The 23,004-nt window shown below is 40.7% G+C and overlaps 1 protein-coding gene across 11 annotated transcripts in view; it reads right to left on the bottom strand.

The window, feature by feature from the left end:
* HIRA (histone cell cycle regulator) overlaps window positions 1-23,004 on the bottom strand; it is a 104,327-nt gene that overhangs the window by 56,831 nt on the left and 24,492 nt on the right. For 5 of the 11 annotated variants that reach the window (XM_079151978.1, XM_079151975.1, XM_079151980.1 and 2 more), the window contains exons 2-8: window positions 21,593-21,655; window positions 19,491-19,601; window positions 18,213-18,303; window positions 16,778-16,872; window positions 9,240-9,335; window positions 7,800-7,960; window positions 1,981-2,148 (exon numbers count right to left, since the gene is read on the bottom strand). In XM_079151978.1, the coding sequence (XP_079008104.1) occupies window positions 1,981-2,148; window positions 7,800-7,960; window positions 9,240-9,335; window positions 16,778-16,872; window positions 18,213-18,303; window positions 19,491-19,601; window positions 21,593-21,655 (785 nt within the window). Of the gene's footprint in view, window positions 1-1,980; window positions 2,149-7,799; window positions 7,961-9,239; window positions 9,336-16,777; window positions 16,873-18,212; window positions 18,304-19,281; window positions 19,602-19,826; window positions 21,235-21,280; window positions 21,331-21,592; window positions 21,656-23,004 lie in introns of those variants that run through there. The other 6 variants (XM_079151981.1, XM_079151982.1, XM_079151976.1 and 3 more) reach the window with 6 other exon arrangements.

The raw sequence follows: 23,004 nt of genomic DNA on the forward strand, positions 1-23,004 counted from the left end.
TCCCTCACAGAGCCTCTAGACCCAGTATTGGGCATGCATTATTTCATCTTTATAACTACCTAGGAGGTGTTTTGTTGATGGTGCACTGGAGGCTCCATGAGGTCAGAAAACATGCAGAGTAACTAAATGGGTAAATGTTGGGAATAAGGGCTTGAAGTTAGTACTCCTAAATGCTCCTAAAAGCCAAGTCAAATGGATGGGAGCTACTGGAACTGGTCCTCTCAACTACTTCTGGTCTGCCAGTCTCTTAGGAACTGGGGGAGAAGCTAGGAATGCAAGGGGGCTTCAGGAACCAGGACTAGCTCACTCCCTGTCTCCTATGGGAGGTCAAAGGGACTTGCAGGCAATAACTGATCCATGTAACTCACTATGTTTGTTGTTTACAGTCACACTTATCTAGCAGAAATATGTTCAGCAAAAGAGGCTCATAAGATCTCCCAGGGGCCGGACACAGTGGTGCACGCCTGTAATCCCAGCAACTTGGAAGGCTGAGACAGGAGGATCTCAAGTTCAAAGACAGTCTCAGCAAAAAAACAAAACAAAACAAAAAAAAAAAAAACAAGGCACTAAGCAACTTTATTTAGAGACTCTGTCTCTAAATAAAAAATACCAAATAGGGGTAGGGATGTGGCTCAGTGGTCAAATGCCCCTGAGTTCAATTCCAGGTACCCCCACCCCCCAAAAAAATCTCCCAGGGTTAGGGACAATGCCTACTTCCTTGACTAACTGTTCAGCCCAGGGAGCTTTGTAATCTGGTTGCCTGGAAAAGCTGGAAGCAAATGCCAAGTTCCTTAAGACTTTTCTTGACTGAGAAGTGGGTTGGAGCTTCTGGAACTTCAAGTGAGGAAATCTAAGGGTAGAAGAAGGGTGGCTCCTTTGAGCAAGGCAGGTAATCTAGAGGGGTTTTCACTCCAGGAGGCAGGCAAGAATGGCCAGGGTTGCACAGAAATAGGAGAAAATGGAACCCCCACTACCACTGAGTAGGCTATAGGGCTTTATGAAGCTTTGTGAGCTTCCTATGAGGGATGTATCGTTTTCTCACAGAGCCACTCGTAAAGTGATTATGAGAATCACATGAGAGAATCATGTAGAAGCACTGTATTAACTATGAAGCATGATTTTCAAACATTTTAGGAACAAGGCCCCAGTTTGAACAAAATCCAATATTAACTACAAGATAAAAAATTGAGGAAGCAATATTTTACTCTTATATAATTTATAAAGTACAACACATGATATCTATTTTTCAATTTAAAAAAGCAATGATGAGCCCATTTTGATCAGGGTCCCAATGATCTTTCACTGTCATCAGCCCAAACCCATCAATCTATTTATTTTGTTTTGGTTGCAAATTCCCACAGGTTATTTTCAGCTACTTAACAGCTTGCCTTAGGTACTCTTCAATTAAAGTGATCCAGAGAGACTCATGGTCTCTCAAGTCTGAAAGATTAGCAGTAGCTCTCTGGAGATCTTCACCCTCCACATCAATACCAGATGAGCAAACCAGTGACCACCAGTGTAAGCTGGCAGCTATGACTACGGTTGCAGGACATGGAGATAAGAGTACTGTTCTGGGGGCACCCAGAATCACTCTATGTTCACTGGAGTTGTGCAAAGGGGCACTGTGCTGAGCACCTAGAGCAGACCTGAATATACAAAAGGTTGGTGTGGAGTTACAATGTTCCTAACCAAAGACTGATCTGGTGATACCTGATATTTTAAAATTCGCAAAAACAAACAAACTACATATGTATTATATTTTGTAAAAGTAGTTTTAAAATATTTAACTGTTAAGAATTTGAAATGAAGTAAACACCAACATGTGCTGATTCAGAGCCCCATTACCTCAAAGTACCCTGTGTAGCCCAGTCTTGAGGAGCCTCCCTGGAGAACTTACTACCCCTCATGTAAGCCACTGTAGTAGGACACTCAAGGTGGTACTGACAGCTGCTAGGACTTCATAAGGCCAGGCATACTCACCACAACAGTTACAGCTTTCCGGTGTCCCACAAAATCCATGTTGGTCTTCCAGCCCTCCCGCTCGATGATCTGGGCAGTGGGGCCAGAATTGTTCATTGCATGGGCAGACACAAGGTAATGCCCATCAGGTGACCAGCTGAGCCGCAGTACATGGGTCGTCCCTCCACACTGAAAGAAACATCTTTGCTTAAAAGGAGCTCAAAGCCAACTTCATGACCACAACTCTGGCCTCAAAGATAAAGTCAAACTGTGATGTACTAATATATGATAGAGCATGTACCCCAAGCTTCTGACTACACTGAGAGCTGTCAACCAGTCTTTCCAGATGACACGACAAAAAAGACTCTCTGTCAAATGGGTGTGGGAACTACGTGGTATCTTGCATAAATGAGTGTGGGAACTGTGAGACCTTCTATACTCCCACCAGACTGAACACAGAACAATAGCACATGCCCTGAGGAAGGCCAGTCCTTTGAAATGCACAATTCCACAATGACCCACTGCTTCTGCACAGCACCTATTAACCCCAGCACTCAGGGTCATAGACCCCAGGGTCTATGGAGCATCCTCAAGAAATGCTGCCAAAGAGAGGGCTTCAATAAAATTCTGTACCTGTTTATGATAAAAACACTGAAGAAACTAGGGAATAGAAGGAACCTACCTCAACATCACAAAGGGGGTATATGAAAAACCCAAAGCCAATCTTATAGTAAATGGGGAAAAACAAAGCATTTCCTTTAAAATCTGGAACAAGGGAAGAATATCCACTCTCACCACTCCAATTTAAGACAGTGCTTGAAATTCTAGCCAGAGCAATTAGGCAAGAGAAGGAAAAAAAAAAAGGATAAAAATAGGAAAAGAAGAAGTCAAATTATCACTGCTTGCAGATGATATGAATCCTGTATCTAGAAGATCCAAAAACTCCCACCAAAAGACTGCTAGAGTTAATAAACAAATCTGGCAAAGTAATAGGCTACCAAATCAACATACAAAAATCAATAGCTTTCATATGCACCAACAATGAATCTGCTGAGAAAGAAATCAGGAAAACAATCCCACTGAGGACTGTTTTCAAAAAAACAAAAAACAACAAGTAAACAAACAAACCCCAAAACAATAGCTAGAAATAAATCTAACCAAGAAGGTGAAAAATCTCTACAATGAAAACAATAGAATATTGAAGAGAGAAATAGAAGATGGAAAAAGACCTCCCATGTTCACAGACAGGCCGAATTAATTTTGTTAAAAAGGCTACACTACCAAAAGCAGTGTACAGATTCAATGCAATCCCCATCAAAATAGCAATGATAGCCTTCACAGAACTAGAAAAAACAGTCATAAAATTCATTTGGAAGAATAAAAGACAGAATAGCCAAACCAATTCTAAGCCAAAAAAGCAATGCTGGAGGCATCACAATACCTGACTTCAAATTATACTACAGAGTTACAGTAACAAAAACTGCATGGTACTGGCATAAAATCAGACATACAGACCAGTGGTACTGAACAAAAAAACAGAGAAAAACCCAAACATCTACAGATATCTGATCCTTGATAAAGGTGCCAAAAACACACTGGAGGAAAGACAGTCTTTTAAACAAAAGGTGCTGGGACAACTGGTTATCCATAGGTACCAGAATGAAACTAGACCCCTATCTCTCATCCTGCACAAAAATCAATTCAAAATAGATCAAAGACCAGAAACTATGTAACTCCTAGAAGAAAGCATCAGGTCAATACTCTAACATACAGGCACAGGCAACAACTTTCTTTTTTTTTGCGGTGCTGGGGATCGAACCTAGGGTCTTGTGCTTGCAAGGCAAACACTCTACTGACTGAGCTATCTCCCCAGCCCAACTTTCTTAATAAGACCACTAAAGCTCAGGAATTAATGCCAAGAGTGAATAAATGGGATAGCAGCAAATTTAAAAGCTTCTGCACAGCAAAGAAAACAATTAGGAACATGAAGAAAGAGCCTACAGAATGAGAGAAAATCTTTGCTGCTACTCTCTGACACAGGATTAATATCTAGAATATATAAAGAACTTGAAAAGCTTTACACCAAAATACCAAATAACCCAATTAATAAATGGACAATGAATTAAACAGACACTTTTCAAAAAAAGAAATACAAATGGCCAACAAACATATGAAAAAATATTTAACATAATTAGAATTTAGGGAAATGCAAATAAAAACTACACTGAGATTTTATCTCAACCAGTCAGAATGGCAGTCATCAAGAATACAAACAATAGGGCTGGGACTGTGGCTCAGTGGAAGAGCGCTTGCCTAGCATGTGTGAGGCACTGGGTTCGATTCTCAGCACCACATATAAATAAATGAATAAAATAAAGGTCTGCCAACATCCAAAAAAGTATTAAGAAAAAAAAAAAAGAATACAAATAATAATAAATGCTGGAGAGGATATGGAGAAAAAGGAACACTTTTACACCATTGGTGGGACTGTAAATTAGTACAACTGCTATGGAAATCAGCACGGAGCTTCCTCAAAAGATCAGGCATGAAACTACCAAATACCATACTTTGGTATTTATCCTAAAGAATTGAAGTCATCATACTATGCACACCCATGTTCACAGTAGCACAATTTACAATATGGAACTATGGAACCAGCCTAGGTGTCCCTCAACAGATGAATGGATAAAGAAAATATGGTACATATACACAATAGAGTTTTATTCAGCCATAAAGAAAATGAAATTATGTCGTTTTCAGGAAAAGGATGGAACTAGAGACCATCATGTTAAGCGAAATAAGTCAAACTCAGAAGGTTTTCTTTCACATGTGGAACCTTAAGAGGAAAGAGGAAAATGAGGTGGGGGTAGATCTAAAAATCAAAGGGAGATCAGTAGTGGAAAGGGACCAAGTGGTAGGAGAAGGGAAGTGCTGGGGAGTGGTACTTGCCAATTATATTGCTATATTGTGCGCACGTATGAATACATAACAACAAATTTCATCAAAATGTACAACTATAATGCAACAATAAAAAATATGGGGGAAAAAAAAAGAAAGAAAAGAAATGCTGCCACAGAGAAAGTTCCCTGCTGATGCCTGGAAGCCCAGGAGGAGTCTACAGTAGAATAGATGACGGTGAAGTACCACCTCCTCCCTTGAGCCTGATTCCTCACCCAAGGATTGGTGAGGATATCTGCAAACAACAACAGATTTATAAAGTCCTCATGAACAAAGGCACAGCAGAAAAGCACTGCTCCCCTGAACTGGCATGATGATTAAGACAGCACACCCCTTCATGTTATTTCTTCTGCAAAGTGAATGAGTCCAAAGCCAAGTTCAAGATCAGCATGGGCTACCCTAAAGATTTAGGGGACTAAGACCTTGACCTCAAGGCCCCAGAGAAGAAAAAGACAAAGCTGGGCCTAAGTGCAATGAAATCACCTGCCTCACAACCCTGTGTGGAATGAGCCCCAGTAGAGGCTGAAGAGTGCTACCAGCTCCCACTAGTACCCAAAAGACTATCCTGCAGCTGGGTTCAGTGGTGTATGCCTGTCCTAATGGCATATCCCTATAATCTCAGAGGCTCGGCAGGCTGAGGCAGGAGACTTGGGATCAAAGGCAACTTAGTGAGACCCTGTCTCAAAATAAAATATTAAAAGGACTGGGGCTCTCTGCTTCCTGATCATCATGTGAGCTGCTTGTCTCTGCCACATTCTTCCTCCAGGATGTTCTGCTTTAGCTCAAGGCCCCAAGAAAAGAGCCTGTTGTCTACGGACTGAGACCTCTGAAACCATGAGCCCCAAAATAAACTTTTCCTCCTCTAAAGCAACAAGAAGGGGGGGGATTGGGGGTGTGGCTCAGTGATTAAGCACCCCTGGGTTCAAAAAAAATAAAAAGACTCTCCTGCAACTGTCCCAGGAGTTCAGTTCATAGGAACTCTGTGTGGCAGTAGGAGCCCTGAGGTACTGAAGGTGTGAGGGCCACATCACCTGTACTAAGAAGCTGTACACATCACTTGTACGAAGAAGCTGTAGGAAAGTAGTGTAGGACGAAGTCTAGTAGGTTTTGGTTTGGGGAAAACTGAATTCCTGATTTCCACTTTCTTTCTGTAGCCAGCCCTCACCAGTGGGCAAATGTTTATTCTTCCTGCAAATCTTCACTCCTGTGTCCCTTGCTCTGAGAATCCTTCCCTGATGCAATCAACCCACTTGGACCATTATGGCACACTCTGGATAATGACATCACTATACTCTTAACTCACAGAAATTTCTGTCTTCATGTGAAGACATGTGCTCACAGGTATCAGCATTATACTTTCTATCTCTAGAGGATACTATGTAGATAATGTGCTAGGGTTAACAGATGCTGTGCAAATGTTCAACATCACTAGCAATTAGAGAAATACAAATTAAAATTACACTGAGATTCCATCTCACTCTAGTCAGAAAGGTAATTATCAAGAATACAAGTAACAATAAATGTTGGTAGGGATGTGGGGGAAAAGTACACTCATACATTGCTGGTAGGATTGCAAATTGATGCAACCACTATGGATAGTGGAGATATCCACTATGGTATGGAGATTCCTCAGAAAACTTGGAATGGTACAGACATTTGACCCAGTTATCCCACTCCTTGGCATATGCCCAAAGGACTTAAAATCAGAATGGCCACAACAATGTTTATAGCAGCTCAATTCACAAAAGAGCTAAAACTATGAAACCAACCTAGGTGTCCTACAACAGATGAATGGATAAAAATGTGGTATCCATACACAATGGAATATTACTCAGCCATAAAGAAGAATGAAATTATGGCATTTCCTGGTAAATGGATGGAACTGGAGACTATCATGCTAAGTGAAATAAGTCAGTCCCAAAAATCCAAAGGCCAAATGTTCTCTCTAATATGCAGATGCTGAATCACAAGGGTAGGGGGTGGTTCACTGGATTGAACAGGGAGGGGTGGTGGGAAGGGAGAGGGGAGGGGAACGGGAAAGATAGTAGAATAAATTGGATAACCTTTCTATGTTCATATATGAATATGCCACCAGTGTAACTCCACATCACATACAACCACAAAAATGGGAAGTTATAGTCCATGTATGTACGATATGTCAAAATACATTCTACTGTCGTGTATAACTAACAAAACAAAACAAAACCAAAAAACGGGTGCTATGCAGAAGGGCTGTAAGTGTCCATGGGAGAGATTCCATCTCAATTCACTTTTATTTCCCCATATCTAGTACTGCTTTAAATACAGAAGGTACTTTTATAAATGTATAAAGTATAACGGTGATTTTGAGCTGATTCCATATGAAATCAGAACTCAAAGGAAGAGAGAGTAAAATACTATAGAAGCCACTGCAGTCTGATCTCTATTTTTTATGCAAACTAAACTGCTAAATCTGTACAAAAAAAAAGTTGACTGGCCTACAGAGCAGATGTCAGTGAGCAAGTCACAAACACAGCCAGAAAACATACAGAAGAGTCACTTCCATGATCCCCTCATATCAACAAGTCACTCAGTAGGGTGGCTCAATGTAAACTTTCCACGCTGGCATGAGTCAGGTGATACAGTGCTGCGGGGATAGCTCTAAGGTTCTCTTCAGTTTTAAAATTTATAAATCATCTTCATTTCAAAGCTGGACATTTAATGACTTCTCATAAAGGAAAGAATTTTATCATGCAACTCTTAGAGCCTACCCTACAGAAAGCTGACTGGCCTGCTGAGGCCCCAAACTCTGTGCATTCACCTACATGGTCTGGACCATGGCCAAGTTCCTCTCTGTATGGTCAGGCAGGGGGTGGGGCCAAACCCTGGGCCTCCTTAGTTACCTCATCAAAAGGCTTGGTGATGCTGGTCTCTAACTGCCAGTCCAGCGTCCTCCATACCTTCAGACTGCGGTCATCAGCTTGAGAGGCAATATATTTGCCAACAGGGTCCCAAGTTAACCCTTTCACCAAGCCAGAATGCCCTCTAAGCGTAGCAAGAATTTCTGTAAAGAAAAAAATAGAAGAAATTTGGAAAGGCATTAACTAAAGGAAACAATAACTCTATATAAAATACATGTAACACAATGGGTCACAGAATAGAAATCTAATAGAAGGAACTTAAGAAGCTCATCTGGGCCCAAACAGAAGAGACCCCTAGTTTGATCTCCACCAAAGCAACTGAAGAAATTACTGCATCAAAGAGGCAGGTACCATGGATTCCCTTCAGTCAGCTAATACTTGAGTGGGGTCACACATGTCCCAAAAGGGTAAGCAATAAGAGAGCCTAGGCCTTGGTCACAGCTGCCAATTCTGTCCACACATCTTGTCTCAAGCGAGCAGTTTGCCCATGGCTGCCATTAATGGACAAAAGTCTATGCCAGCATGGGCTATGACTTGAGCACTTCTGATGTAACCAGCCCTGGCAGGCAGCCCTGAAAGACAGAGGCCTAAAAATTTTTGGGCCTTGGGCTGAGTGACACTTTTGTAAGTCTTTTAGTAAGACAAAGAAATGCATAAGAGTACCTCTTACAGATCTGTAATCCAAAAGCTATATCAGTTTCTAGAGCCCCCTCTGTGGTCAGACTGAATGTCCCACATATGCTGATGGTAGATTTTAAAGGAAATTAAAATGACTTGGATCCAAATCCATGGATGATGCATTTTGGCCCATGAGGACAACAGATACCAAGTGGAAATATAAGTATTTTATTAGTTGTAAACTTTAACACTGGCTAGGTAATGCCATCTCTTATGACTTTAAACACCATGAATAAGAAAAGTTCGGGCTGGGGATATAGCTCAGTTGGTAGAGTGCTTGTCTTGCAAGCACGAAGCCCTGGGTTCAATCCCCAGCACCTCCAAAAAAAAAAAAAGAAAAGTTTATTTTTTGCAAAACAGGGTTTGTGTCAGCCAGCATCCACTCAAGGGCTTCAGAGGAGAGAGCAACTGAGCTGAGGCCATAGCGTAGAGGGAAGGTAGGGCACAAAGCATGTGTGGGAGTTGAGGGTCCTCGACACCAGTCACGATCCGTGACACACGAATGTCAGCACTCAGCTACTCTTTTTCTTTAGCATAAATTTCTTCTTTAAATATTAGACAAATGTAATTGCTAAAGAAAAAAAGATCTGGGTTACTGACAAGACACAAATCCTGGGCCACTGTGATATATTTGCTGCCACCAAGATTAAAGAGACCCACTCCCCGACCCAACTCTAGTCAACACAGGCAGGACTTTTGGTAGTAGCCCATTTCTTCCATCAACCAGCAGGGAAGATCCCAGACCTGGGAATTTCACGGCATTCCAGATGACGACAGTGTTATCCACGCTGCATGAAGCTAGCCAGGCATCGTGGGGAGACCATGCTACATCCATCACATCTGGAAGAAGACAGGGGGCTTGTGGTGAGATTTCTTACCTGTAATGCACTTGGGTGAGGGTAGGCACTCAGCAGCAGCCTTGTTTGCAGGCTGAGCTGATTGTTCCTGGAATTTTCATGTCTGAGGACAAATGACCTGTGGCCATCAGAACTAGAAATTTTAAAAAAAATTCGACCTAAAAAAATTCCCCACTAAGGATATTTAATTGGTTATAAAATGTAAATCACCTAATCGACCCCAGTGCCCCACTCCTTTTATAGACAAAGCAACAAGGCATAGCTGAGAGCTTGGGTGCCATGTGGCATCATAATCATATTAGAACCACAAGCTGACACTTCCTGGGTCTGTGGTCTTGAGTTTCTTCTGCAACTAATTTGCTTCTTTAGTTATAACTGGACCTTCCTCAGAGAGCATTCTGAGTTCAAAACAAGACATGGTAGGGAAAGCACTTAGCAGACTGCCTGGCACACAGTGAGATTGAGAGCTGCTGACTCCCTGAATGAAGTCATCTTTAGGTGCTATTCTCATGACTTGGATCTCACCTCTGGTGCCAGGAGCATCCCTTTCCTATGGAGTTCCCAGAAAGAATCAATCAGCACATTAATGCTCATTTCTCTGTGACTCAGTTTTTTCACCTGTAACATGTGGATTAAAAAAAAACAAATCTACTCTCATAGGGTTATTTTGAGGATTAAAAATGAGAAAATGCCATAGTACAGCACTAGGCACACATCATGGCATTAATAAAGGTCATGATGGTAATGACAACCACACACATCTTGCCATCCAAGTGTGAAGAGTTGGGACCTTATTTCCTTTTCTAACTTTGGTGCCTTATGAAGTCAATAGTTATCTAGTTCCCAAGAATTTTTTCAAAAAGAGGTATAAGCTAAATATTCAAAATTTCCATCAGACTTTAAAAAAATCTTCAACGGCAGTTTAATGCAATGTTTCTATATTCTGTTGTGTTTTGTGGCTCACACTATGTATGCGCTGGTATGCTGCATTTCCCATTCTAATCAACTATGAGAACTTTAAAATTTCTTTGGCTTTGCTCTACATTCTATATAGTTAAGAGCATTCACTACTATAAACAGACCTAAGTTATCACTGAACACTATCTGGTTCCAGTTTTTCATGCTACCATGTAGATATGCCACTCTCCACACTCTAGATTATTTCTGAGACTGATATTCTAAAGTGAGAATCCTAGAAAAGATATCTGAAATCTTCATAGGCCTGGATTCTCATACTACTACAGAATGCTTTTCAAAGACCTCTTATATTTCTGTGTACAATGTCTGCTTCAAAACTCCCTATTAACAATAGGATTATGACATTTTCCTTCTAATTTATTAAGGGTCTCTTAAGCTTTAATTTTAATTTGATTACAAATGAAAGTGAGGCTTCTTCATATATATCTATTATCTAAAAGAAGCCTTTTTGAACTAATTTGCTCACATCTTGTGACTAATGGGTATAACACTGGTGCACTGGGTGTAACAAATGTGAATGCAGTATTTACAAAAATGAACAACTTTCTCTCAGACTTTAAGAGCCTGCAAACGCAGGCACTTAAAACACCAGTATTTCACTGTAGTATACAAGCCTTAGAGTAGAGAAGATGTAGTCAGATGGGAACCCAGAAAGGACAAGAGTACATGCAAAACACACATTAGCTGCAAAATTCACCTATTCAGCTTCCCAAACTGTCAAAGTTTTATATAGTAAAGTCTGTTAAACATTCTCCTTTGTGATTTCTTCTATGGAAAACCTTCTCTTTGCTAGAGTTTTGATAAATATTCAATTCTCCTTTCACCTGGTTTAATTATTTATAGTGTTTATCTCTTTAAAATCTCAGATTTATTTTTGTTGGGTGTGAAATTTAGTAAGGATCTAAATGAATTTCTCCTCAATTGCCCACTGCTTACTGGCTAGTATATTACATGAAGGAAAATTTATTCACTTTTTGATAAATGATGCCTAGGTGGCAATACTATAATTCCTTAGATGCATTGTAGCCTCCTTTGAAGTTGTTAGTTCTATTGCTGAAACTTTGAAATTTTTCATCTGAAACACTACTATTCACCCAGTGGCTCTTTGGAGACACTGTCTAATTCCACAGTAAATCCACATACATGGCAAAATTTTCTCTCTGAACTCCAGGTTTGCGGCTTCTGTCTTCAAATGATATATACTAACCCCTTTCCTTCTTGTGCACTGACAAAAATCCAGGATCCTTCCTTCATTTGATTTAAAATTATGGTCATTATTCTCATCATAATTGTTGGGGATTCCAAGATGATGATTCTTCTAAGGCTTTGGGCTCCTTAAACTTCTTGCTCTCCTTCAATAACCTTATCTTGGGGCTGGGGCTATAGTTCACTGGCAGAGCACTTGCCTAGCATGTGTGCGGCACTGGGTTTGATCCTCAGCACCATACACAAAAAAATAAACAAATAAAATAAAGGCATTCTGTCCATCTACAACTACAAAAAAATTAAAACAAAACAAAAACCAAAAAAATAAAAAATAAATAAATAAATAAACACCTTGGCATCTATATTCATTTCTATGCATGCTCAGATGACAGATCACTGAAATTTCCCATGGTCTCAATTCCAACTCTCCCACACTCCAACAATCAACTCCAGCTCACTCTACTCCATAAGCACTTTAATACCACCATGCTAAGACCCACTGAGGCTACATCCTTCCACTGTCTGCCACTCCTGCATACATACTTACCTTTCTGCTCTTCTGAGATCCTACTATCATTCCTCTTTTCCTTCTGTCTTCATAGGTGCAAGACAAAACCCAGCCTGGTACAATGTAGACCTATCTTTCCCCAGTCTTTCTTGAACACTCTCCAACAAGTTTTGACCCAACAACATGACTGTCAATCAGTCAACCACATTTGCCCAAGGCTACCTGTAGCCTCTATGCTGTCAGGTTCAGTGATCAATCCTTGGTTATTGCTTCACTGAACACATTATTCTTTCCTTTCTCCTTCAAACACTCTCATCATTACCTTAATTGGCCTCTTTCTTAAGACTCCCTTGCTGGTTTCATCTCTACAAACCCTGGCTCCATCTTTGGACTTTTTCCACCTAGAACCCTCTCCTGTCTTCAATATCTCCTATTTCCAAATGCCTACAGAGCCACTTACACTGGCAAATTTAATGTGTCTAGAACCCAAATCCAAAAGCATTACCCCTAACAAAAGTATGCTCCATCTTGGGTTATGGAGAACCATATTCTTTTCCATGTTCAAGTCAGTGGAGGAGACTGTCTTTATTCTTCCCTAACACTGTGTCTGATCCATCAGGAAATCTACCTTTGACCACTTCTCACCACTTTCCTGTAATGACCCAAGTCTGAGATGTAGACCTACTTTATGGCAAGAGCTTCCTTACTTATCTCCGTGTGTTGTACTTGGCTCATCATGATAGAGACTCCATATAACTGCCACAGGTCTCAACTTCTCTAACCCAAACCCTCCTAAGCCTTAACATCTCATTCAGAGGAGCCCTCAAAATGGCCTCCTAATTCCCAGTGGCTTCCCAAACAAATCAAGCACAGACAAATAAAGCAAGTTCCTGTTCCCTCTGCCAGGTTGTCCCTTCACCTTCTTCTGGTTTCCCCTCAGATGTCACCCTCTCAGTGAGGTCTACTTTGAGAATAATGCTTATAATGACACTCACGTCTTTTCTTTTTTTAGTACCAGGGACTGAACTCTAGGGCACTCAACCACTAAGCCACATCCCAAGCCCTTTTTTCTTTTCTTTTCTTTTTTTTTTTGGCATTTTATTTAGAAATAGGGTCTAAGTTGCTTAGTGCCTCACTGTTGCTGAGGCTGGCTTTGAACTTGCAATCCTCCTGTCTCGGCCTCCCAAGCTGCTGGGATTATAAGCATGCACCACTGTGCCCAGTGGCACCCACTTCTTATTGAGCTCTCTAGTACTCATCAGTAGTTCTTTCCATGACTATCTCCCTAGTGCTCATCTTCAAATTTCCTACATGACTAGAATACTGTCTGTCCCTTTTATAAGAATGAAAACTCTTGAGGGAAGGGTCCAGAACATATCATACACACAAAAAATATTCATTGGATGGATGAGTAAATAGTAATTTGAAAAAATTGTATTTTATTTAGTCTATTTATGAAGTGGTCATTTTATATGTAAACGAGGTTTGTGGTGGTGTACACCTATAGTTCCAGCTACATGGGAGGCTGAGACAGCAAGACTGCTTGAGCCCAGGAGATTGGGGCCAGACCAGGCAAAATACTGAGACCCAATCTCGTAAAAAAACAAAACAAACAGACTAAGGAAAAAAAAAAAAAAAAGCACCTTTTTGTGGTTTATGTCTCAAAGATCTCACACATTCCTTTCTTTCTTTTTTATTTTTAGTTGTAGAAGGATGTAATACCTTTATTTTTATGCAGTGCTGAGGATCAAACACAATAGGCAAGCACTTTACCTTTGAGTTACAACCCCAGCCCCTCATCCATTTCTTGGTACAATTATTCCTCGGCATCTTACAATTTTTGATCCTATTATGTAGGAGTTTTCTTTTTATCTAATTGGGTATTAGCAGTAATAGATAAAAAATTAAATTTGTTCTTATATGAGGCTCTTTTTAATTTTTTATGAGACAGGGTCTCACTGAGTTGCTTAGGGCGTCTTTGCTAAAGTGCTAAGGCTGGCCTTGAACTTGAGATCCTCCCGTCTTAGCCTCCTAATTTGCTAGGATTACAGGCATGCATCACTATGCCTGGCTCATTTTTATCTTATTTTCCAGTATGTCTATTTTCTTGATTTCTGCTTAATTGTACTGCAGAAGTTTCAGACAAGCAAAACAAGTGATAATACCTATTCTTGTCTTTTCTTGACATAAAAGGGAATCAGGATAACCAGTGAACTGTAATATTTGCCAATGGTTTTTAAAAGACACAGAAGTCAGATGTGGTGGTACATGCCTGTAATTCCAGCTACTCAGGAGGCTCAGGCAGGAGAATCACAAGTTTAAGGACAGTAACTTTGCAAGACATTGTCTCAAAATAAAATCAACAGGGCTAGGAATGTAGCTCAGTGATAGAGCACTTGCCCAGCATGAGCAAGGTCCTGTGTTTGATCCCAGTAAAGAAAAATAAATAGATAAATAGACAATTCATTTATGTTAAGGAAATAGCTTTCTGTAGGCATTTAAAAAAAACATATTTATTAGGGACTGATAATTCAGTTGTGGCAGTTGAATTATCTAACATTATTTTAAAAAGATTAACCCCCTCGATAATTATTTGGCCTTTCTAAATTAACTTCCTACTTAAGTTACAGTAAAAATTTCCTTATACACAAAATTCTTCCATTATGAATCAGTTAATCATAATGAGTTTCTATTTTCAAATATTATAACATTTAATAGTAGTATTACTGATTTTTCTCCCTTTACTCAAGTTAATCTGTGCTTCTGTTTCATTGTTATTTTTTATTAGGTTTTGGAAATCTTTGAAGAATAAACTTTTCTATGCTCTGTATAAATTTTCTTAAGAGTGTGAAACAATGTATCAACAAATAATTTAGGTCCAGAAATCATTTTTGAGGGTAAAGTTCAACTACTGCATTGGATCTTACTCTGTTTAGGTTTTTCTTACTCTACGGTTATCAATTTTGAAAACTTATTTTCTTTTAATTTATTAGTTCAATCATACAAAATTACACTATCCTGTACCATGATGTTTTTCCATCTGGGTTAAATATTTTTCTAGACCTTTACTTCAAATTTTCTCTGTTTTTTCTCCCTACTTCCTAATTTAATATGTCAATGAAATATTTCTCACACTATGCTTTTCAAAGACCAGGATTCACTCTTACTCGCTTCTCTCTTAATTTTTCTGATTTTTTCTTCTTGAATGGTTCTGCTCACACCTGCTAGCAGGACCAGTGAATAAGGAGTGGCAGGTATCCCAGCTCAAAGTAACCAACCCTACTTACCTATTATTAAAGGAGACCCATAGGATTTTGGGGCAATAAGAGATGCCAAGGTTAAGGTGTGATATGAATCTCAGGTTAGGGGACCCATAACATTCCTCACTTGAGATTCCACTTAATGCTTGAACACCCTCTTAGACATATGTGCCAAATTCCACAGAAACCCAACTAAATTGCCGTGAAGTTGCTATGAAATAAATAAGGGCAAATCATACATTTTTGTTATTATTAAACAATAACACAAGCCTACCGCTTCAGCTTTTACAAAGTGGACTTACTCTGTGATTAGGAAGAGACAGGTATGTTCACCTTTACACTGTTTATGGAGTATTTACTGAACATATGATATATGGCTAATGAATTATATATAGCCAATGCTTCCCAAATCTCTTACTTCTGCCTGTTCTTCCTGTAGAGCTCCAGACTAATAGTTTAATGACATTTCCTCCTCTACCTGATCAAACGTGGCCCTACACTGGTATCACACACTACACTGGTAATAAACCATAAGCCTATTATTCTGATGGTCTCAGTAATGGACATGCTTGGTTATGCAGGTACCCAAAGAGAAATTTATATTATCCCTCATTGGGTCTGTCCTAAGTAGATTCCAAATCTATCTCTTCCTTCTCCTCTCTATCTAAAGATCACGGGCCTCACAGTTTTCATATGAACCAATGAAATCTTCTTCTTTCCCACAGAGCTGTCAGAACAACCTCTCTCTTTCATGGTGAGGGACACCCTCACTAACAGAGCACATGAACCCTGTACACTTGGCCAGTCTAACTCCTTGCTACTCTCTGCTTTGCCTATAAATATTCAGCCACGGTAAAATGTTTCCAACTCACCATCTCTACTAAGCATTTTTCACAATTGCTGCCCTCCTGCTTGGGCTTCAGTTTATTCCTGGGCTAGACTACAAGCCTCCTAAGAGAAGTCTAAATTGTATTTTTCTGGTACCCTGGTGCCTGGTTCAAAAGTGCAAGGGTTTTTAGACTGTTACAGATAGACCTTCCTCCCATTTAGTCTAAATCTATAAAATGTGTCTCTTTCCATGCATTTTGCAAACATACTCAAGTTGAGAAATTTTCCTTGGGCACCTATGGGCTAGTTTCTGGGAAATAAATGAAGTATGCTTACAGATTTAATGATTCAGTGAAGAAGGTATTGATTCATTTCAGCAGGATAAACAACAGAATGTGGAGTTTTATATCAAAGATAAATATGTACCTAAGAGGAGAGAAGTAGGGGACTGAAGGCAGCTGGAGGTTGGCAATAGAGTTGGTGACTGCACAGACCTTAAGAGGTGACTGGTGGAGACAGGAAGGGACAGCCCAGATATCGGGCTGCTTTAAGGATCAAATATTCACAGTGGGTTCATGGAAATGCTGCTGAGGATCTGAGACATCATTCAGGGATCCACCCACCCCAGCAGGCAGCCCTACTTACCACCTGAGTGACTTCGGAGGATGGAGACACACCGCCACTGCTCCACATTGGCAAGCTTACCACTGGAGCCGAATACAGTACTGGGCCCAATGTACCTGTATAAAAGAGGAGTCAGAGACAGGCACTCATGGAGTCCTTTGGGCTCTGTACAGATGTTCCCTGTAGCGTGGCTTATCACGGCAGACACAACAAAGTAAAAATAGACAAAGATTGGAAGCACCAGGTTACTGAACAAAAGGAGCTAATTAGGTAACTTGTGATCCATGCACTTGATGAAATATTAACAGTCACTGGAAATCTTGCAAAGGAAAATGTTCAAAATATATTAAGCAAAAGAAGCAGGCCACAAGACATCATATACAGTATGATACCACTAATGCAAAGTAAAAAAAATACATACAACACAGACATCATCTACATGTGGAACTGAGTAGAAGGACAACATAAAAAATACCAAAATATCAAACATGGCCTTTAAATGATGGGATTATGAGGCACTTTTTTTTTTTTTTCCCCTCTACTCCTTTTTACTTTTCCAAATTGTGTACTAAATGTAACTTATGGTGGCTATTTAAAGTAGCAAAATAAATAGATTGTTAAGGACCCTACTAATGAATCAAATAGCCCTGTCCTAACACCAAAGATGGAGAAACCATGAGTGCCAGGTAGTAACTCTTTTCAGAAGAGCTTAATGAGGCTAATGAAGGCAGCATGAGACTCTGTGAACACTTTGATCCTCTAAAGCTCTGTACCAACTTAGAGTTTGTGATACAGCTCAGTGGGTTCGTGGGTCCATGGAGGTGGCATGCCTCTGCTCTCAAAGTCACAGCCCTGGGGCCACTCTGGCTGAACAATGGTATAAGGTCTGGGGCCATAGCCTGACTGACCAAGAGTCACCTGAGGAGCTTATTATGGAACACAGTTGTAGGACCCATCCTGACAGACTTTTTGCCTGGGGGTAAATAAAATTATAATTTGCCTATCAGCTCATTTTAGGTGCAGGGCTGGGGCTTCATCCCCAGGGTGAGACTGACTAGAAAATGAAGTAAGTGGCAAAGAGCGTGGGCTATGGAACCTCCACTTTGATCCCGTCAGAGCACTTGACTTTTAGCTATTTTGTATGTCAGGGTTCCATGTGAAATTTCATTTAAAAACAAAACAAATGAAATCATCAAGTCAGCAGCAGAAGGGATTTGCCCTTCCTTATTCAGATGGAAGCCCTACAGTCCTGCAAAGGGGTGGCTGACCAAGTCAGCAGGCAGGCAAGCAGCCTCCAGACTCCCTGTTTGTGCCCTGTCTGCTCCCAATCTATGTGTGCTTCCTCCTACTTATTTAGAGCTCTGGAGACTTCAGCCAGGGTGGGAAAGGTGACTTAATAAAGACCAGCAAAGAAGCTTCTAAAAATTAAATGTGAAGAAAGGAAAATGATGCTTACGTAGCCCGCTTCCACACCATAATCAGTTTGTCATCTCCCCCAGAAGCTAAATACATCCCACTGTTTGACCACCGCACACAGTTCACACATGCTGGGAAGAAAAAAAAATAGGGTGATGAAAATCCAATAGTCATGCCCATTTGCTCTATGCAGAGTTTGGCAAGATGTGAGGGTTTATAAAATCTAATCTATCTAATCTATTTAAGGAATCTACTGTGTGAGAACCCCAGAGAAACAATTCAGTCAGAGCACTAACCTACTTGTGCTATAACAAATTAGGAGAACATTCTGGAGGGGGAAATATGCATAATCTGAAAATTGTTAACAATGAAATATATAACAGGAAGCTTATTTCTATGAAGTGATAAATCTCATTATTTCAAAAGGGCTTTCTATTGGTGAGATGTTATTTTTGAACAAATTATTCTCAAATGAAAGCCCGTACTAAAAATGTCAAAATGCCTTTTGTAGAAATTTTAGGGGAGCAGTTTGGAAGAGTATAAAACTCTGAGTTAATCCTACTTGTCAAGAGTCAGCCCTTTTAAATTTGGATTTTATAAATTTGTCAGCAATGCAGATTTATTGATTCTGAACTTTTAAATTAAGACCAGCAGAAATTCCCCAGGCCTCGCTGGGTCAGGGCCTTCAGGAACACACACAGCTCAGCCTTTTGGAGATATAAAAATGTAATAAGCACTAATAAAGTTGTAGCCAATACACAGCCTGTGCATAACTTGTGCTCCAGGTCCCAAGACACTAAGAGGCATGTTGGGAGGACAAGTACACACAGAGCAAATGGCTGACATCCAAAGGCCATTAACTGTTAATGGAGCATCTCAGGGGGTAAGACACTATGGCACTACAGCAGGAAGGGAAACCAAAACACTATCCAACAGCCTAAAGAGTCCTGGCAGAGAGCCTTGGAGTGACACAGCACCAACCTCAGACATTTTGGTCAGTTGTCTCTTATACACCCTTCCCCAGGACCCTACTGTATCCAGGTTGCTGGCCCCAAAGCCCCATGGAATCAGGCAGTAACGACTCATGAGCAGGAAATCACCAGAGGTACCTGCAGACTGTCCAAAGATGGTTCTGTGGGCGGGCCGAGTCTTCTGCCGAATAACTCACCCAGGTGTGCAGCCAACATCTGTGCCTTCAGAGAGCAGGCCGAGGGGAGTTACCGCCGCACGGGGCCTTATCTTTCTAATTACAAACACATGTGCTAACCTTGGGCACTCTGCCAACACGCAAAGCCTGCAAAGGGCCACTCTGTAATACCTAAGTGATTGTCCATCTGGCAAAGCATCTTGGGAATATTTTCATCCTTCTCGTCATCCTCCTGGAGGACTGGAGACATATTCCAGATCACAACCTTCCCAGAATCCTGCCCTGGAATGAAGAAGCAAAAACTGTTCAATGTGCAAGGAGTAGAAATTTGATATTGATATATAATATTAACTATGGGAAGTCCTCACTTAGTTTCCATAAATCATAATTGACTAGGTCTAAGGAGACTGAACTTGAATTACTAATGCAAGTAGCAGAAAAGGTGAAGAAAAACAAGTACTCGTGGGAACCCAAGAAAGAGTGGGTTTAGTAGTAGCTGAGGCCAACCTGACTTTATGAAAGAACTCCAGATAAGAAATCAATGATACTGAGCTCTGGTCTGGCCTCTTAATTCAGGAGGGGCTCCTAGAAGGTTCTCATCCCTGTTCAGGACTCAACTCTTCTTCTATAAACTGGAGAGGACAGAAAGTTGATGATGTGCCAGGACCCTTTTAGGTCTGTGCATATGTATCCTAGAAAGCAAGGAGAAAAACACAATCCTAACCAGGATTTCCCTCCCTTCTTCAAGGTGCTGCCTGGAATCCATGCTCTTTCAGAGATGACCAGACACTCTGAAATCGAAATTTAAAATGTACCCTAAATACTTTGCAGCCACCTACAGATGGGGATGAACCAGAAAAGGGAATTTAGGATTCCTATGGTCATAAGTTAATGTACTGCTCTGCTGAAAAAATATACCTGTGTGTTTCACTAATGATTTCTAAGATTTCCATCACTAATAATTAACAAAAGCACAGGTCCTCATTAAACCTTCTATTACAGAGGGGCAAAAACCAATACTGTATATGGACATGCCCTGGACATGCCAAAGTGACAATAAAGTGCCTGAATTTTCCTCTTGGTCAGTAAGTAAATAATAAGTAATAATAGTAAGACCTTGCCATTCCAAATAAGGTGAAAGGTACGCCTCCCTTGTGGATAAGAAACCATCCATTTCCCGCCAGCTAAGTCTAGCACTCTTATGTAAGGCTGCAGGCTCTTCTTCCAGTACCCAGGAAGCAGAGAAAGGCATTCTGGCCCACAACCTCCCTGTAATTCCTTTCCGCTCCCTGCCTCCCAGGAGAAGGTTCTGCTGCCAACCCACTCTATAGCACCTCACCTAAGGATACACTCACGAAGGTACTCTAGAGTGCTGCCCAGGGAGGCCTGGGTGGATAGGGAGGCCCTGTTCTGTGGCAAAGCTGCTGGAGATGAAAGTACTGGGTCCTGTCACTTCCTACCACTATATATACATCTTCATGTCCTGGGATAAAAAATGGCTGTGATTTTTCAAACAGAACAATGTTACTGCAACACTGCAACAGACACTGAATGAAGCACACTGATAATATTATGTATCTTATCTTCAAATGTCATAGGCATGCTTGCTTGCTCATTATGTATTCTCTCTCCAACCCAACTGAACTCCTTTGACCAGAAGATGGGCCTAATTATTACATAACTAATTTAGTAATTTAACTATCTCTTCTCCTTTTTAGCAAAACAAACAAACCACTGACAAGAGTTCTTGCCTCTGGGAACTGGGCTAATGCCCAGGGTACCACCTGCCATTCTATCCTCAGTAAGCCTGGTGTGGGGATGCCAATTAATTCTAAATTTAATTCAATAAATAGGAATTAGAATAAGACTGCTGCCAAAATATTTATAGAAATCATAGTATCACCAAAAAAGGATTTTTTATTTAAGATTTAACCTGTTCAGAAAACAAATTTAAATTGTACCTTTTAGCCAATGTGGTGGTGCATGCTTGGAACTCTAGCCACTCAGGAAGCTAAGACAGGAAAATCACAAATTCGAGGCCATATTTGGCAACTTAGTGAGATCCTATCTCAAAATAAAAAATAAAAAGGGCTGGGGAGATAGCTCAGTGGTAGAATTCAGTACTGGAAAAAAAATGTATATTTTAAACTGAGTCACATCTATATTGAAAAAAACAACAATTTAACTCTTTCACAGCTAACCAAGATAACCAGGAGAAGCAGAGCAAGGCAACAGAGCTGTGATACTCTCCCAGGCTCACTCCTTAAACGTACCTTGTCCTCCAGTTGCGAACTTGGTCCCATCAGGGTGAATATCAACTGAAAAAATCGGTTTGCCTAAAAACAAAGAAGAAAAGCACACATATCTAGCTTGGCTTTTTATTCACTGAAGAACAGCAACACACACTGAATTTTAAAATACTGACTATTCAGGTGCTATCTTTAATCCCTGCACCTCAGACAAAATAACAGGCTACAGATAAATTACATAAGTAAACATGGAGTAAGCTATCAGTTTCAGTTAAAGTCTAAGCTGCTGGAAGACTCTCTGAGCAACATTAGATAGCTGAAAGTCCAACATTAAGAATGTCTGAGCATTTGTCTGCCATCTTTTGGGGACATGTTTGTAAAAGCCATGCATTGTGACTAAAAACTCTGAATCACAGATACTTAATGAAGGGAGCACACCACAGCTATACCTGCAGGCATCTCCCTATCTACATTTGGCTATGGGTGTGCATTTGGCTGGTCACTTGGAAAGGACACTCTCCATCCTTTCTAATTGGCTGTCTGAAGCTGAGCAGGACCAGCAGCTGGCTACAGTGCAGAGGCCTCACTTCTCTCATCAGGCTTCTACTTTCAGAAAGTCCTCCTGTATGTTTGCATGGTACCAAAGTCCATACAAAGTCTGCTCCTCAGCAACACTTCTGGTGGAACCCCCAAAACTGTATGTTCAAGGTTAAATGAGATGTTCAGTTCCTGAGGGGAAAGGGCTGTGGCTAGTTCTTGCAAGCCCTGCACTTTTGAGGAGCCCACGGCTGGAGAGTAGTCCAGACTGGTGAAAGTGCTGTAAGAAATGAGCCGTCTGTGGAAGGTATTCAGGGTGCTGGTGTCTTTGTCCAATTCCCTGATCTGCTTCCAAGCCAAGAGCTCCAAGAGGCACATCAGTTGCTACTGAGTGCAACACTGTTCCTCAGTCTTTAACACAGTGCCTGGTGAGCAGCAGTTCAGTAATATTTATTCAGTGACAGATTAGATACATGACAATGAACTGAGCATAAGCAATCGCTGATACAAAGGAAGGGTATTAGTTAGCTTTTTGTCATCCTGACCAAAATACCTGACAAGACCAACTTAAAGGAGGAAAAATTGGGGGCTCATGGTTTCAAAGGTTCAGTCTATGGTTGGCTGACTGCATTGCTGTGGGCCACAGGTGAGGCAGAACACCACAGTAAAAGGGTACAGCAGAGGAAAACTGCTGCAGCCAGGAAGTAGAGAGTGAGAGGGCCACAGAGAAGATGAATGCTTCAGGGCATACTACCTCCTTCAACCACACCCCACATAGTAAGCTAATTCAAACTAGGATGAACTGATTAGGTCACAGCTCTCATAATATAATAATTTCACCCCTGAATATTCCTGAATGAACACAGGAGCTTCTGGGGAACACTTCATATCTAAACCAT

This window comes from Sciurus vulgaris, assembly GCF_902686455.1.
Source record: "Sciurus vulgaris genome assembly, chromosome: 8".
Lineage (NCBI taxonomy): Eukaryota > Metazoa > Chordata > Mammalia > Rodentia > Sciuridae > Sciurus > Sciurus vulgaris.